General features: G+C 38.4%; 1 protein-coding gene across 8 annotated transcripts in view; it reads right to left on the reverse strand.

Moving 5' to 3' along the window:
* Window positions 1-1,112: 1,112 nt before the first annotated feature.
* Window positions 1,113-18,978, reverse strand: part of mbnl2 (muscleblind-like splicing regulator 2) — a 129,802-nt gene continuing 111,936 nt past the window's right edge. For 6 of the 8 annotated variants that reach the window (XM_043691341.1, XM_043691338.1, XM_043691334.1 and 3 more), the window contains one exon: window positions 1,113-4,028. In XM_043691341.1, coding sequence (XP_043547276.1) covers window positions 3,889-4,028 — 140 coding nt within the window. In that variant the 3' untranslated portion in view covers window positions 1,113-3,888. The remainder of the gene's footprint in view (window positions 4,029-18,978) is intronic. The other 2 variants (XM_043691337.1, XM_043691340.1) reach the window with 1 other exon arrangement.

The raw sequence follows: 18,978 nt of genomic DNA on the forward strand, positions 1-18,978 counted from the left end.
TAACCTGGGTGCTGTGTGATTTCCAACTTTGTCTACCCCAGTCCAACAGCAGCTCCTCTACATCATGAATGGTGGAACAGGTCTGAAGGGCTACATGTTTCTATGTAGTTGGCATTATTCTAGAATATACGCAAAAAATCTGCTTGTGTACAAATGGATTAAGAATTCAGAAATAACACAATTTTTTTTCCCAAATATTTCTTTATTTTCCCCTCAATGGTCATAAAACAAATAGATGTATTTTCAAAAAACATAAGTGAATCTCATTCAATATATGACATAACTGAAGCATAAACACGACAATCTGGCAGTATTACAGTGAAAGTTCAGTCAGAATGGTACACCTGGGAAGTGGACAAATTGTATACAGACAAATAATTTCATTGCAAAGTGACAGATCACCAAAGCCGATGGCACGAGTATCACTAACTGTGCTCCATATATGCCCGTGTGTTCGTGGACTGCAACCTGTGAGTGGAGCTATTACATTCTTCAACCGTTAAGATTCACCAAACATCACCATGGCTAGAGAAGTTATTTGGCTGGAGTTATTAGTATACAGTCCAAACTGGTTTTGTGAAATATTAATAAGAATGCTTTCCAGGCATTCGCCAGAAGAGCTTGACTGATTATTTCCAACCTAACACACTATGGATCATTTTAATGATCAGTGAAATGAACATAGAAATCACATTGCATTGACTACAAACATCCATGACTCTTTAGTATGGCATTAGATAATTCTTGACATTACAATCCAGTAAATTGCAAATAAGGTAGAGTTAAAAGGGGACACAAATTGCTTTTTGTTTGGCTAAGAATGTTCTGTTTTGGGGTGGGATGCTGTTTGACTGTCAAGCTTTTATGATATGGTTTGAATATTTTACCTTTGCTCAAAACTACAAGCATGAGAGATTAAATATTGTTAGTACACCCCCAAAAGAGGCTTGAAAGTTCATTTCTGAACAAAAATTGCAGCATACAATTTTTACATATAGCTTTTAAAAATACAGTTTAAGTGTTAACTGCGAAGTATTCCAATAGGAAATATATTATATTTCAGTAAACAGTTACAATTCACACACAACTGCCCCTCTCATGAGAACGCTTTGAACGGAGTATTTAGTTTTTATTTAAAAACCTCTGCTGCTCATTTTACAATATAAAGACAGCTTTATTACATATTTACTATGTACATAAGTGCAACAAGATATGTTATCCATATTTGTACATCACCAGGATCAAATATTTTAGCTGCATGCTAACTCTGAGACAGTCATAACACTTCAGAAACAACAAACCCTTTTGTTTGAGAACACTAAAGCAAAATGTTCCTTGGATGCACCTTTTTGAAAATATTCAAACAGTATCAATATTTTACCATCTGACAGTACACAGATGACACAAAGTCAATATCTGCAGGTCAAATGGCCCACTTTGTCAGTTGGGAAACTGATGTAAAAACATACAATTTCATCTATTCTTAAAACCAAAACAACCATAATGTTACATATAATTCATGCTTTTATTGTGACATATAATTATTTCAAGTTAAGTTCAACTTATACAATGTAAAATTCTAATTAGGCAATAAAATTTGTTGAGGTGGAGTATGAAGCCTCACAAAAAAACTAAGTGCGCTGGGTAAGTGCTGTGGCCAAAAAGTGAGGCATTTTCACCATAGTGCAACAAGCTTTTAAGCCTGGTACACTATTTCATAGCAGAAATTATTGCTATTACATCATAACTTTGATGAAAAGTACTGCGTTGTTGCACAACAGATAAAAACATAATATCGTTGAATAATGAGTATGCTTGGAAAATAGAAACAGAGCTTTAAAAACAAACACAAATCCGAGAAATTTATTATGATGTATTAGCTATTGAATTAATCACAATGGGCATTTGCATTGGCATTTGAAAGTATCATTGTGATATGATTTCTGATATGATGTATCTTCTCACTGTATAACCATAATTTCAGTTGACTTGTGTTAGTTGAACTCCATGTGTGTCTAAGTAAGGATTAAAAATGACTACTAACCCTCAGTAAGAAAAAAGTTTAACAAACGAAGAAAAACAATACTACACATTATCTTTAAGACCAATTCTATTATAAAATCATAAACATACCTTATCAGAAAACCAATCTTATAAAAAGATAAACCTATTATGAAAATGGTAAATACTTTCAACACAATAAAGATTTTGTTCAAGCTACTAACTAATTTCTAATCATTATGCTGGATGGATCTAGCTAAAATGTTGATTAAGTCTTGAAACAATAATTCTTTAAATACAAGGTACAATTAAAAAATATAAAAAGTTTTTATTTTTGTATCTGCTGCATGCTGACTTTATTGTGGTTACTGATTGCTATCCTGGCACTAAAATCAACACAATGACAGAATTCAAATGTTATACTACAGTCTTCATGTATTTTCTGTGTTTAATTTTTAGACATTACAAACTAATTTTGTTGAACAATGCTCTATTGTATCTGATGCCTCTTCTAAACTTTATATTAGAGTCACTATTGGATTTTGTGACTTGTAAAATGAAGACAATAAATTTGGTAAGATTTACAGTCTTAGGATTATAATTTGGCTTAAAGAAAAAAATAAAATTACCAACCCCCGCTTTTGCACTGTTGCCAGTAAAACGAGAATAGTGAAATTAGGGTGCAATTTTATTTGGGAAGAGCCTTTTTGTTAGAAAAAGAATATTTCTTTTTAAAAAAGCTAATTTTTCCTCTCAACCTATACTCCAACTAGATTTTCATCAAATTTTGCCAGCTAAATTGTCTGCTTTACTAATGTGAAAAAACACACAAAATACAGTTTTGGTACAACTTACACTTCGCACATACTTGTGAATAATTGTCCCACTTTCTTTAGGCACTGTTACATATATCATGTTCTAGATTATAAATGAATTTATAATATGGTGCACCTTTCAGAGTCAGAAGAATCTTTTTTAACACAGTGGATATCTTGAACAAGCACAACTATAGCTGCAATAAAACAGACAAGCTTTGTCTCTGCAAGTAATCCTGTCTGACTCTGTAGCTAGCCACATTCTCTGCAATTCCACATTTCTAGTCTGCTTTCAAAAGGATCAGTGTCGAGGTCTTGATTTCAGAGTTTTTCATCATATTTGGAAATAAGTTGCCTCGACAAACTAAAGGATCCTCCATCTTTTGTTGCCAATGTAAGACCTAACGACTCAAACTTACTGTATTGCATTGAGAAGAAGGACATCCTTTCATGTTTTGCTTGTTAGGTAACAAAGGCATAAACAATCTAAAGACAACAAACCTTGATAAGTTAAATTACTTTTGTGCAATGTTTCAGATTACTATGAAGTTTATACCCAGTGTGTTCATTTAAAAATATTGTAGTTTTATTAAAAGTCACTACTCACGTTTGTTCTGTTAAAAAAAACCGTTGATCATTATTGATCAAATATTTTTTTCCAGTGATTGATTAGGTTACTACTGAAAAATTAAAAACCCATTTTGTACACTAATTTTCAAAATGGGTTTCTGTTTTCTGTGGAGTATTATTTTCTGCAAATGTCTGTGAGGATTCTTCCAACCCTGTAGGTGCTGTCTTTTTTGTATACAATGATCTCATAACAGATTAACAATATAACCATATCACACTCTTTATAGAATGTAATGGCAAAACATCTCCACAAAATGAGACATCAGAAAGTAAATATACTATTCTCTTTGATTGTAACATTTGTCATAGTGCTAGGGTTATTTACAGGATATATGAATATTAAATATGTGTCTGAACACATCTACATCCATAAATTTATGATGCATTTCCTGTCATGATTTTGTAGTCTTGCTTAATCTAAATAGATTTTCTCTTAATTTGGTTAGCATGCTGGCTGTGGTAAGCCTAATATAGATGCAGGTGGGGAGGGAAGAGGATAGTATTTACAATAAGCCTGTTCATGAGTTTCCATAGAGATGTCTTGGGAATTCATTTGCTTCTGGTTCACTATTTCAGTATGACCTGAGAGATATTTAAAAGAAAAATAATTTAGCAAGGTTTAACATCATGTAACGGTGAAGTCATTGCAAATATTTGCAAACAGCCTTTAAAGAAAATAAATAGTCTTGATCACTTCAAATAAACATGCAGGTTGCTATGGAAACCACACAGGAAAATATTTTTATGCAATGCTTGCCTATCACCAGAAATTTAGAAACTACCAAATATTAACATTGTACAAAACTGCAATCTCATATTCCAACTAGAGAACTGTGAATGCACCGATTCAAATGCTCAACTAGGACTAAACAATTTTGACAGGTCCACAAATGAAGATATGTTCTGTTGTATCATACCAGGGCAAATTTATTAATGCAGATTTAGCACAGCAAGTAAATGAGGAACGTTATATGCTTTCAGAGTGTTTCAGCTAATTCAAATGTCCAGTATGCTGAATTCTGAAACCTAACTACACTAGGTTTTCATTAGGTCATCTTAGTTGACTTGCATGGACACCAATGAAGATGATTGAGTCTTCAATAAACTAATAAAGTCAAAAAAAGCAGACAAGTCTGACAAGTATATGCTACTCTCCCCGTATCAAAACTTATTAAGTTTAGAAACACTACATCCTGTAGGGTTTCCCTCCTTTCCTTCTCCTCTAACCAAAGTAAAGAGGCATGGGGAGAAAGGTGGAAGAGAGATGTGCTACTGAAACATTTGTTGGTAGTGGAGCCAGTAGTCCAGGACTGGAGCTAAGTGGGTTAGAATGGACTGCAGCCACGGAAGGCAGGACATTGAGGGGGGGAAACTGAATAGTGATGTCCAAGAGGACTGTGATTTGATTGGCTAATGAGTCTGCTAAATTTGAAATTTTTTAAGAGTGGCACAGTGGCTAGCACTGCTGCTCAAAGCGCCACAGACCCAGGTTCAATTCCAGCCTCGGGCAACTGTCTGTGTGGAGGTTGTACATTCTCCCAGTGTCTGTGTGGGTTTCCTCTAGGTGCTCCGGTTTCTTCCCACAATCCAAAGATGTGCAGATCAGGTGAATTGTCTATGCTAAATTGCCCATAGTGTTCAGGAATGTGTAGGTTAGGTGCATTAGTCAGGGGTAAATATAAGGTAGGGGAATGGGTCTGGGTAGGTTACTCTTCAGAGGGTCAGTGTGGACTTGTTGGACCGAAGGGTCTGTTTCCACACTGTAGGGATTCTATTCTATAAAGTATCGCTGCAAATTGGGAGTGGGCAAGAGTCAAAGAACCTCAAGTTCATACACGTTGTAGGAATGTAACCATTGATGTTGTACAGTTTCGCAGTGCGATTTGGTTAACTACCTCCCATGTGTTCAACTAGAATCACTCCATCTGTGCAAGAGCTAGTCTGTACCATTATATAGATTTGACTGTTAATAATCTAAGAATTGTTATGACCGGTCTACCCCTTCAGGTTCTGTTCCTGAGTCAGACTGGCTATCAAGAATTAATAACAACTTATCTTGGTTTAAAATAAAACCTCATCCAGTCCAAACATTGTTGAGCAACAGGTATGCTTACATCCTGAATGGATGGTCAACAAATACCTGACAAAAGGTGCAGGCTTCTGTTAGATGGACACAAAGTATCCATGTAAAATTATGACCATCCACTTAGACTTGTATTCTCTCCAGTATAGAAGATTAATAGCCAACCTAATTTTGGGATTTAATATGATCAGTAGATCTTATCAGGTTGACAGAGAAAAATGATTTCTTCCAGTGGGGGAGTCCAAAACCAGGGAGCAGAACACTGACATTAGAGCCAAGGTGTTCGGAGATTTTGTCAAGAAGCACTACTTCACAAAAAAGTGGAAATTTGAAAATTTATCCCCAAAAAAGCTGCTGAGGCTGGAAATCAATTGAAAATTGAAGGTGCAATTGATTAGATTTGGGTTGTTAATGAAGTAAATATGGAAGAAAAAAGCTAATGTTAGTAATGGAGATCACAAAAATATTGGACTGTCATAAAAACCCAACATTTTACTTTAAGGAAGGCTGACTGGTGTCTTTCGCCTTACTGCAAACCCAGGACAATGTGACTGACCCCTAATAGACTACAATGCACACTGCAACAGCTGAAGAAAGCATAATCTCCTCAAGGGCAATTAGGGAAATGCAATAAAATCCCACCTGCTCCACAGGTGTGTAACAACATCAGAGCAAGTTGCTTAAAAAACATAACAAAAACTGGCTTCGTCAGTGATACCATCATCCTAAGAATATATTTTTTAAAATATTTCAATTAACAGCCTGAAGATGGTTCTGCAAGTTGCAAGAAAAAGAGTGCAATACTTGGAGCACCCATTGTCAATTCACTGCTCCCGATGGCAAATGAAAATCCAACTCTTGAAGGGAGTTTGCAATTATATCAGTGATAGATAATATTACATTAGTTCTTTCACAGAAAGTAACGAAACTTGATTGTACTTCTGACTTTTCAAGATAAATACAAAATTCCAAATCCAGCGTACAGATTCCAGGCAATTTCCTATCCTCAGGACTTGGTCAAACCCTCTCAAAGTTCTGACTTCTTCCTGAACTTTTATTTTAGAATGAGAGTTCAATAGCCAGGAAGGCACAATTTTAAAAGCCCTACAAAAATTGATGTAAGCTATGTGTTAACATACAACTTTGGACAACATAGCTGATTTCCTGGTCTGCACACTCCTCACAAGAGCATCCAGTCTGTTTCGCATTACACTGCAGTTGAGACATGTGGTATGACAGCTAAAGAATACCTTTAAAAGGCACTGAATTTTTAAAACTGATTTCACTCAGATTGCCCCTGTAAATAGCAATTATTATTATGCTCAGGAATACCATGTATACACCTACTCATAAGGTAATCCCTAGCGGAAATTCCAGAGATAGGTCAGTGATACTTCAAACAAATAAAGATTTACTTTTAAGCAGCTTTTGAAAACTTTGCATGATTATTCAAATCATAGCTTCCTCGATAAAAACTGGGTTATTATATCATTCCTTTCTGTTCATTTTGATTTGACGACAGAAGGGCTCCGTCTAACTTGCTGGGTTGGACAGAAACTCAGTATAATAGAAAGAATATGCATTCCTGTGTTGTTCATGTCCTGACGGGCCTTTTCATAGCCAATGAAGCACCGTTTATGCAGCTCATGTTTTTAAGTAGGTACACATGGCAGGGAATTTACATACAGCAAGGTAGCGTGAACAAGATCAATAATCATTTCATGTGTCTCGCTCCGTGGTGTCGATAATTGATACATTTAGGTCAGGACATTACAGCTCTTGCAAGATTTTATGAATGCCCTTACAGACTTGTTGGAGAGAGGCAAGGCATAGTGTCAAGGCACAAAAACAAGCTGGTGGAGAAACTCAGCAGGTCTGGCAGCATCAGTGGAGAGAAAGCAGAGTTAATGTTGAATCCAGTGACCTTCTTCATAAATTTAAGGTGAAGATAGATAACTGAAGTTGAAACATTAACTCTACCCCACTCCATAGATGCTGCTAGACCTGCTGAGTTTTTCCAGCAATGTCTGCTTTTGTTTCAGATTTTCAGCATCCACAGTCGTTTATTATAATGTCATGGCACTTGTCTGAAGGAACCCCTTCAACGATAACTGACAATGGGACTCTTCTGACCATAATGGATGAGATACAAAGATAAAACAGTTTTCAATCATTTGCAGATATTTCATAAGCCCGCATAGAAGAATGCATACGTCTATGTTTGCTTCTTTTTAATATCAACAGTTTCAGATCAGTGAAAATAAAAATCAGGTGTTCAGGAAGAGTATCAGCAAGAAGTATGATTAGATTAGATTTCCTCCAGTGTAGAAACAGGCCCTTCAGCCCAACAAGTCCACACCGACCCTCTGAAAAGAAACCCAACCCCTATATTTACCCCTGACTAATACACCTAACACTACAGGCAATTTAGTGTGGCCAATTCACCTAACCTGCATACCTTTGGGCTGTGGGAGGAAACCGGAGCACCCAGAGGAAACCCACGCAGACACAGTGAACGTGCAAACTCCACACAGACAGTTGCCTGAGGCAGGAATTGACCTGGATCCCGAGCGGTGTGAGGCAGCAGTGCTAACCACTGAGCCCACGGTGTTTATGTTTATTTCATAATTCTGATTTAATGTTAATTCATTTTCCAAATAATGCAATTTCAGGCCAAATGTCATAATCTGATGTGCTTTTAATTGCAAAATGTACTTTTTTTAAAAATGTGGAGTAAAATAAAATATACTCTATGAGCAACATTACCAAGATTTGTTCTTTCTTTTCATTTTATTTAAAAAAGGTATCCATTTTTGTCAGTATAGGCACTATATCTTGCAGCATGTTTGACTTAAGTGCTCATATAATTATTTATTTATTAATTAATACTGCAGCACAACATTCAGCTTTGTGCCAGCAACAGAAGCACCTCAGCATAAAATGTGTTTATTCTGAGGTGAAAAGCTGATAAAATGTTGCTGGGTAAAAAAATAGTCACCAAATGGAGACACAGAATAGCAATGCATGTACAACTGTCTTGTGTAAGTGAGGAACTGTAAGCCATAAATATCACTAGATAAATCAATGGGACTTAAAAAGGTGATAAATACCCTGGACCAGAAGATCCAAATCAATGTGTTCATAGAGGTGGTTATAGAGATGTTAGATGCATGGGCGGTCATTGTTCCAACTGCTAGAGACACTCTGAAATGATTCTTGCAGTTTAGAAGTTGGCCATGTAACACCACTGTTTAAGAAAGAAAAAGGATAGAAAAAAAAAAAGGGTTCTGTAGATGAGTTAGCTCAATATCAGCTGCAGAGGAGTGCAAGAATCCATAATAAAGGATGCAATGACAGGATGCTGAGAAAATAACTGCAGGATTAGGCAGAGTCAAAATGGCTTTATGAAAGGGAAATTACAGTTGACAAACTTGTTGGGAACATTTTTTGAGGATATAACAGAGTATTGAGAAGATCTGGCACAGTGCTGCACAAAAGGTTGATAAACAAAATTGGAACACATGGGATGAGGCATTGATTGGGAACTGGTTAATGGAATGAAAACAGTATAAATAAATGGGTCATTTTCAGCTTGGCAGCCTATGACTATTGGGTCAGTGCCTGGGCCCAGCTGTTCAAAATCTACATCAGTCATTGGATGTGGGGATTAAACACAAAATTTCCATGTTAACAGATGACATTTGGCGATTTCCATCATAAAAGAAACACAGGAATTTATAATGGAAATATAAAAATAAGAATGGGAATTAAGATGTGAAATGAGTTACACCTAAGCATCCTGGTCCCAATGCTCTCCTCTTTCTTATCCTGTTTCAATTGAAGACTACCTTCAAATCATGACTCCCTGTTGCTCAGATGTTGACTAGACTTGTGCAGCCTGATAGCCATCGAAAATCTCTGCTATTCTCTAATTATAGACTTGCATGCAACCTCAATTTTAAATCGCTCATTACTGCCCATGCCTTCAGGTGATTTGGCCCTAAACTCCAGATTTGCTTCTTAAATCTCATATTCTCCACCTATATTTGCACCTTAAAATCACGTTTTGATAGAGCTTCTGATCACATTTATAATACCCCTCTAAATCACCTAATATCATGAAATAATAATACTCTGGCAAGTGTCTTACACCATCAAACTGTGCAAATCAAATATATGTTGATATTATTAAAATACCTTAAAAAGAAAGACTGTTCCTTGTATAGGTTCACTCAAGAGATTTGTTTTATTAATTTTATCACCTAAGGATCTGCACCATTATATTCCAGAATCAAAAGGCAACTGGGTAAAATAAACAGCACAGAAACAGACCCTTCGGTCCAACTTGTCCATGCCAACCAAAAAGCCTAAATAAATCTAGTCCCATTTGCCAGCATTTGGCCCATATCTGTGTAAACCCATCCAGATACCTTTTAAATGTTGCAATTGTACTAGCCTCCACCATTTCTTCTCGCAGTTCATTACCCTCTGCATGAAAAGAATTGCTCCTTTGGTCCCTTTTAAATCTTACCCCTCATGTTAAACCAATGCCCTCTAATTTTGTTGCCACTTCTTGAGGAAAAGGCCTTGTCTATTTATCCTATCCATGCCCCTCATGATTTTATAAATCGCTATAAGGTCACCCCATTGCCTCCGACGCTCCAGGGAAAACAGCCCAGTCTATCTCCCGACAGCTCAAACCCTCCAACCCTGGCAACATCCTTGTGAATCTTTTTTGAACCCTTGCAAGTTTCACAACATCCTTCCTAAAGCAGGGGGACCAGACTTGCACACAATATTCCAGTAGTGGCCGAACCAATGTCTTGTATAGCCACAACATGACTTCCCAACTCCTATACTCAATGCACTGATCAAGGAAGGGAAGCATACCAAATGCCGCCTTCATTATCCTGCTCATAGTTTTACTAGCAAATTCTTGTCTGTATACTCATGATACACACACTCAGTTTTGGTGGCTGTATTCAAGAAAGGATGTACTGGCATTGACAGGATAAATGTTGAGAATATGTTTCTACCAGTAAGAATCAGGGACATAGGTAATAGCACTGGTTCAGCATGATGGCTGAATGGCCTCCTTCGGCAATTTAACAATCCTGTGGTTCTAGTTACAGAAAAAAAAGGGACACTTATAACTCAGATGCAAATGAATTTCATCTCTCAGAGTACTGTAATTGGAATTCCCTATCCCACAGAGCTGTGAAGTCTAGATCACTAAAGAGTAAGGAGGTAAGGGTTTTGAAATACTCGGGAGTTGATGGGTATGATGAGCTGGCATGAAAGAACAGGTAAGACTTGGGGCAGATCAGCCATGATTCTGTTAAATGGGAGGGTAGGCTTCAGGGACCAAATGGTCTGATCCACCTCCTATTTCTTGTTACCTTTTCATACTCTGAATTCTTCCTGAAGAGTAACCAACCCAATCTACAGCAAATTGATAACTCCTTATACCTTGACATGCATCATCAGATAGATAGTTATCCTGTTCCTTTTTAAGCCATTTGCTCGCAAGCATTTGATTTTGATGAGAACTCTCGAAGGAAACACTAGTATTCGATTTCTCGTAATTTGAATAAATTATAATGGAAAATCCAATTTGCTATTGCCTACATTGTTATGAATTTATTTAAATATTAGAATATACAATCTTCTTGAGTGCACAAGTTACATTTGATTATTTGGCCCATAAAGTTGGTCTGAAGAAAATTATACTCCACTCCAAAGTAGTTTTCCAGTTGAAGTCATGCAAGTCACAGCTCCAGAAATATAACACACAATGCTATCCAGAATTAGGCCAACAGTGTAACGTTGGAGAGCCAATATTTGGCCATGGACACCAAGTTTACCAGCATAGCTAATGCCAGAGTTAGACTGTTGCTTTTAATAGTTACCCATGTATGGTTACTGCAATAGAACAACAAATCATCACATGATTAAACTTAAATAGTTAATTCCAGGATTATTCTATGAATCTGCGACAGAATCACAAAACCAATCAGAACAATATTGGTGCCAAGGAAATACACCAATGTGTTCAATCAGACTCAGAGTCAAAGAGTGTGGTGTTAGAAAAGCACAGCCGGTCAGGCAGCATCCGAGGAGCAGGAGAGTCAACGTTTAGGGTCTAAGCCCTTATGCTCAAAAAGTTGACTCTCTTGCTTCATGGACACTACCTGACCGGCTATGCTTTTCTAACACCGTACTCTTTGACTCTGATCTGCAGCATCTGCAGTCCTCATTTTCTCCTAGTTCAATCACACTGTCTCCTTTTAATTGCCAACTAAAATAAATCTTTGTTTCCCAACCCTTTCCCAGTACTTGTCCTGTAACCCATTCCAAGCAGAGCTGTAACCAAATTTTAAAATTGAAAACATCAGCAGAATAGATTAAACATCATAGTTAAATTAATATAGTAGTGCAGTATAACAAATGATAGCAAGTAAACATCCTAATTATGAGTGGTTGGGGAAGAAAAGAGGAATGGGATGGGGGTGGAGCTGGGGAAGACAATGATCTTCAGAAAAAGGTAGCCAAGTCACTGAATTGCTCTGTGAATAGAATTTATCAACTGGTGCTTAGATTTGGTGACAAGGATGACATAAGAAGCAGGCCACCTCAGTGACTTCTTACCTAGTACAGTAACACACCAGAAAAGCCTATCTCCTGCAAAAACTGGCACCATGTGTTGTTTTGCCAAGATCAGAGCCCAGAACTCTAAACTCAGTCCTCCCTACAGCACTGTGTATTACATTGTGTATTATAATATTGGCACACTACTATATATGAGTGCTAGCCATATATTCTGCAGTTCAAAATGTCAATCAATTTAACTTCAGTGATGGGAACCAACTAGAAATAATAATTGGGGTTAAAATTAAGAGTCATATACACAAATGTCAGTAAATTAAAGAAAGGCAGCATGGATTTCTTAAGGGCGCATCATGTCAGAAAGCTCTAAGTTGATTAAGCTAGACAACAGAGGGTTCACTAGAGTAATGTCAATGTGGTGTGTATTGATTTCCATAAGATGCCTGATATGTTGCCACACAACAGAATGGTAAGCAAGGTTAAGGCTGTTTGAATAAAAAGGACCACTGCTTTTCGTCATTTATATAAATGATTTGGATGTGAACATAGGAAGCATAGTTAGTAAGTTTGCAGATGACAGCACAATTGGAGATATAGTGGACATTGAAGGTTACCTCAGAGTACAAGGGGATCTTGATCAGATGGACCAATGGGCTGAGGAGCAGCAGATGGATTTTAATTTAGATAAATGTGAGTTGCTACATTTTGGAAAGGCAAATCAGAGCAGGACTTATAGACTTAATGATAAGGTCCTGGGGTGTTGTTGAACAAAGAAACCTTGGAGTACAGGTTCATAATTCCTTGAAAGTGGAGTCGCACGTGGATAGGATAGTGAAGGAGGAGTTTGGTATGCTTTCCTTTATTGGATAGAGTATGGAGTAAAGGAGTTGGGAGGTCATATTGAGGCTGTGCAGGACATTGGTTAGGCCATTTTTTGGAATAGTGTGCGCAATTCTGGTCTCCCTGCTATAGGAAAGAGGTTATGAAACTTGAAAGGGTTCATGAAAAGATTTACAAAGATGTTATCAGGATTGAAGCTCTAGGGAGCAGCTGAATAGGCTGGGGCTGTTTTCCCTGGAACATCAGAGGCTGAGGGGTGACCTTGGAGATTTATAAAATCATGAGGGGCATGGAAAGGCCAAACAGACAAGGTCTTGTCCCTGGGATGGGGGAGTCCAGAACTAGAGGGCATAGGTTTAGAGTGAGAGGGGAGAAATTTAAAAGAGACCTAAGGGACAACTTCTTCACACAGAGGGTGGTGTATGTATGGAATGAGCTGCCAGAGGAAGTGATGGAGAATGGTACAATGACAACATTAAAAAGGCATGGCATCTGGATGGGTAGAGGAATAGGAAGGGTTTAGAGGGATATGGGTTAAATGCTGACAAATGGGACTAGATTAGGTTAGAATATCTGGTCGGCATGAACGAGTTGGACCGAAGGGTCTGTTTCCATGCTGTACATCTCTAAGACTCTATGACAGTAGGAACAAGGATAGAATTAACTATTGACAGAAAACAGTGGTTAATGAATCACTTTTGGACTGGTTGATGATTTGTAGAGGAGTTTCCCAGGGAAATAACAATGACCTTCTTTACTTGACAAATACTAATGACTTTAACTTTAGTGTGCAGGGCACAATTTAAGCTTGCAGATGATATGAAAATTGGTAGCATGGTGAACTGAGAGAATGATAATTTAGACTTTCAAACAGACATAAGTTGGTGGAATGGGCACACATGTAGCAGACAAAGTTCAATACAAATAAATGGGAAATTATTCATTTTGGTAGGAAGAACATAGAAAAGACAATATAAACTAAAGGGAACAATTCTAAAGAGATGCAGGAGCAGAGGGATCTGCGCATACATACAAAAGTTATTGAAAGTAGCAGGCATGGTTAATACAGAATAGCCTTGGCTTTATTAGTACGGGCACAAAGTGCAAGAGCAAGGAGGTTATGCTGAACTTGTACAAGATACCAGTTTGACCTCAGCTATAGTACTACATCCAGTTCTGGGTAACATACTTTGGAAATGGTGAGAAGGAATTGAAAGGACTGCAGGGGGAAAAAAAACGCTCAAAAAATGAAATTCTTCATTCCTGAAACTAATAATGAAAAGGACATGGAAGTGCCAGTGTTGGACTGGATTGAACAAAGTCAAAAATCACATGACACTGGGTTATAGTCCGACAGGTTTATTTGAAACTGCAAGCTTTTGAACCCCGGCTCCTTCCTCAGGCAGCTAAAGAGAGAGAATACATTGGATAAAGAATTCATAGTTAAAGATCAAATGATCATACAACTTATGGAAACGTATTGAACAAACCTAGATGGCTATTAAATCAGTTAGAATGGAGGTGCAGGTTTCGAATGATTAATATGTAAATCCTTGCCCCAAGATAACTTCTCTGAAGCAAGAGTGTTTTTCCTTGGAGGAAAAAAAAGAGTAGACAGGGAGCTATTGTTGTAATCATGAGGCACAGATTTAAAGTGATCGGTCAATGAAGCAAAAGCAAGAGAGGAACATTTCTCTCAGTATCAAGTAGCTAGGGTCTGGAGTGCACTGTTGAAGAGAGTGTTGAGACGCAGGTTCAACTTTAGGAAACAGGAATTCGACTTACCTGAAAAGAGAGAATGTGCAGGTGAGTGGCACTACGTAGACTGTTAATGCAGACTATAGACACTTCTCCTTCATATTATAGTGGTTTGCTGAGAAAAGGTGTGCAAAGCACCTCTCTCATGTTAAATGCTGTCACACAGGATACAAAAGCATTTCAGGGCCCATTAGTGGTTTATGTGCCCACTGAAATATTGAAGACTATTTGATGTTCGAAGAGTCAAAAGGGCATATCTCAGGATTTCTCTCAATCTCTTGCCCATTATGAGAAGCATCACTACACAACACTTGATATCAAATGCTGATATGGTAAAAACTGTAACAGAAGACAATGATATTGCTCAGTCTCAGTAATGGCTGCTTTCTCTCTCAAAGGCAAATAGGGCCTGTAATGTATGGATACTTGAAAGTGGGATGATCCAGAGATATCTAGTGCACAAATAGATAATCATTTATTCAGCAACAGAGTAGGTCAAGTACTGAAAAAAATAAACAGGTCCACAGGCCTTTTGCACGAAGCAGAGGCTTCTCACCCCATGTGGATTTCAATTAGATTCTCTATGGCTTCTCACACATGATGCTCTCATGGAATGTCCCTTCCAGTCAGAGTTCTGATTCTCATAAGATGGCTATTGGTCCTACATTTCCCCTCTGTCCATGACATTAACCCTTTAGCTGCGAAGGGCATAAGCACACCACATGATGCAGCAAATCTTTTTTTGGGCCTGCAAGACACTACTGGAGGGGTCCAGATATCAAAACCTCATCTTAAGGAAGCTCTGCCGGTTCCACTGTGGCCCTAACAGAACACAAAGGTCTCATCAGCCATATTTCGAGGGGTAGCCATAGTCTACAAACAACCATCCCTGTATGGCCTGAGAACCTTGGAAGGCATTCTCAAATTTATCTGTCATGGCAGGTCCCAGGACATCAGATACAGACTTCCAAATCTCTCACATAATTTGAACTTTGATGGAGTGGACAAATTCTGCAGGTTGATGATACGGCAGTCTCAAAAGAATGAAAGTTTGCAGTCTATAGCATCCTAAATGTAGGTTGCATCATTTTCCTCACCATCCATGAAGAATTTTCATCTGCTATTTCTTCCTTTGGAGGCTGTGCAGAAACTGCTGAAAGTTGCGATTCTTGCTGACAACATTCTCCTTCAACTTTGCATTTGAAGCAATACTACTTTAGCCACGTGATGTTGTCAGATGTGTAAGGAGACAATCCATGGAGAGCGTCAAAAAGAAAACACCCCTTCATTAATGGTACTTCTAGTCCTCCTGTCAAATTCTAATAAGTGTCATGTTGTACCCTGACATGATATGCCATGGAGACTTTGCAAGAAGGTCAATACCATACCATGATAAAGAGTTCTGAGGTATGTAGTACACTAATATGATAACACTGTCCAACCCCCAAAAAAACATTTTTGAACACAACAAACCATGTCCTTGCATGCACACTAAACTGTGGAAGCTGCAAAATATCATCTTCCAGTGTCAACTATGTTTCAGAAATGTCATGTCTGGCTGATACTTACAAACGGACACCGGATTACATTTGTTTCGCTGACATATTAATGTGAAGCAATTAATGTGAACAATGTAATGGCCATGACTGCTTAAGGCTGCAATTTACAATATTCATTCTTGGACAATGAAGGACCTGTCAATGCCTGCGTAATGCAATTGCCTCTGGCAGGTCTTCAAATTCAAACAACTTCATTCTGCATGTGCTCCACTAACATCCACAAAGAGAAAAACAGCAACTCTCTCCACTCCACGTGGTGGCAACCATTTTGCATCATTATTGCTCAGTTGACTGTGGATCAGTGACAACAAGATTTTAACTCTTTGCGCTTTTGAGAGTGACTTGCAGGGTTTAGCCAGGATGTAGCACGAAACCCCAACTCCCAAACACCTTCTCATTCCCTTTTATGTTGCTGTCTCTGGCCCCAATGACGTTCCTCTTTTCCATTCAGCCCATTTACAAGACCAAAAATTGTTCCCAGTTTATCCCCAGGGCCCTTCGCTTTGTGTACTGTCAAGGCTTTGCTGGCCATGTACAAGATAGAGTAATAGAGACTTGTCAACTCTTTCCCCCAATCCCCTTCAATAGCTCCCCATCCTCTCTGACGCTCTGAGATCTAACCCTTCTATTTTCAATTGTGTCCTTTCACTGTAATCATTCCCACAGCATCCCAGTCCAACAAACCCTATTCTCAGGTTGAGGTTTCCCACTTTCTGTAGACACCATGGAGGTCTCTGATAAACCCTTTGATCATTAATGCCCGCCCCCCCCCTCTAACCTGGAATGCAAAGACACAGATCCAGGGCTTCTGTAGGATCAAACATCTGACTGACTGGACAAGTTTCTGATAGGCTCCTTTTCTGACTATGGTGACACCTCCTTACTGCCCATAGTTCCCCTTCACTTCACGAAGGATAGTCCCCTTTGACATTCAGACATGGCTATTTGGTTGAAGCACATGCAGTGCGTTTGCTACAAAAAGTATAGGCATGGCACTGATGTAGAAGGGCACATGCCATTCAGTGACATGTCCAGGCCTTCACTGTTCATCTTTCCAAACTATGACAAGCTGCTTATGCCTCTCTGCACTAAAAAAATTACAAGCCAGAAGATGAAAGCCTATAACTTAGCATTAAAGAGCTTCTGCACTGAAAAACAAAACCACACAGAGGATGGCAACCTCCAAGTAAGCACAGAGCAACTGAGTGCTAAGTAATGAAGCTAAGAGCCACAAGGTGCATCTTGTGTAGATGTTTGTTGTCTGAGCTCCAAAGTGAAAGACTGAAGCAATGAGAGATTTGAGACAAAGAGTGGTGAGGGTGATGGTTTGCCACTACCATGGATTAAAAGGGGCAGGGCGGGGCAGGGGGTGGTGGTGATTAATGGTGTCCATACAGCATACATGATTGCTGTGATAAAGACAGAGTTGAATGAAGGTTTGGAGAACGAACAGCTGCCACCAAGTAACTGCTCTGACCCCCATGTTAGAATTACTGCTATCTAGGGTTTTCAGTGAAGGACTGGATAATTGGAATTGCCATGTAAACAAGGTGAATTGAGCTAATAATGAGATGCAAACAATGGAAACAAGATAGTCACTGTTGATCACCAAGCTCTTAAGTTGACATTCAAACATTAAGGGGAAATTGAAAAATATTTCATGATGTTCAGATTCCAATCTTAATTTTGTCCAATTTTCCAACTTCCCTGCTACTCCACATATTGCTCAAAGGGGTAGCATACCAAGAAGACGAGCAGAGCTACGGTGATTATGAAACTAGTAATGCTGTAAAAATCCCATGTAGTTCATTACTGCCTGTTTGGGAAGCAAATCTGCTATCCTTACCTGATCTGGGCCTATTCACATCCAGGTTCAAAGTGGCTGTAATCACTCTCTGAACTGACTTGACAAGCCAATCAGTTCAAGGGCAGTTCAGGATAGAATCCCCATCGTGTGGAAACAGGCCATTTAGCCCAACAAGTCCACACCAACTGTCCGAAGATCATCCCACCCAGACTCATCCTCTACCTATCCCTGCATTTGCCATACTAATGCACCTGACCTGCGCATCCGTGAACACTAGCACGGCCAATCCACCTAACTTGCACATCTTTTGAACTGTGGGAGGAAACCAGAGCACCTAGTGGAAACCCATGCAGACATGGGGAGAATGTGCAAACTCCACACAGACAGTCGCTAGAGGCTGGAAATAAATGGGCAAGAACAGCCGATCTTCCCAGCAATGTTCATCTTCAATGAAAGAATAAATTAAAAATATATAATCAGAGGTGTACCACGAGGTACACACCAGCATCCAAAAGAAAAACAAAATTATCACAGCTACAGTTGGACTACTACTGAAGGTAAATTCAGAAAGAGTAGAAGTATTTTGCATAACAAAGTTAGAGAAAATAGCAAAAATGGATTGAAACAAAAAATCCTATGCCTACCAAAATTTTAGTAAAGTTTCACTAAGCTTATAGTAGGGATGATAGGGCTGTTCTTTTAGAACAGAATAGTTTGACTGTATCCATTACAATGTAGAAGGATGAGGTGGATCTGACTGAAATGTATAAAATTCTAACAAGGCTATATAGACTAGAAGTAGCATGTTGTTCACAGTCTCTGAGACTGAGATGATTAAAAATTTCTTCAGTCAGAGGGTGGTGAACCTGTGGAATTCTC

Source organism: Chiloscyllium plagiosum, chromosome 6 (assembly GCF_004010195.1).
Source record: "Chiloscyllium plagiosum isolate BGI_BamShark_2017 chromosome 6, ASM401019v2, whole genome shotgun sequence".
Taxonomy (NCBI): domain Eukaryota; kingdom Metazoa; phylum Chordata; class Chondrichthyes; order Orectolobiformes; family Hemiscylliidae; genus Chiloscyllium; species Chiloscyllium plagiosum.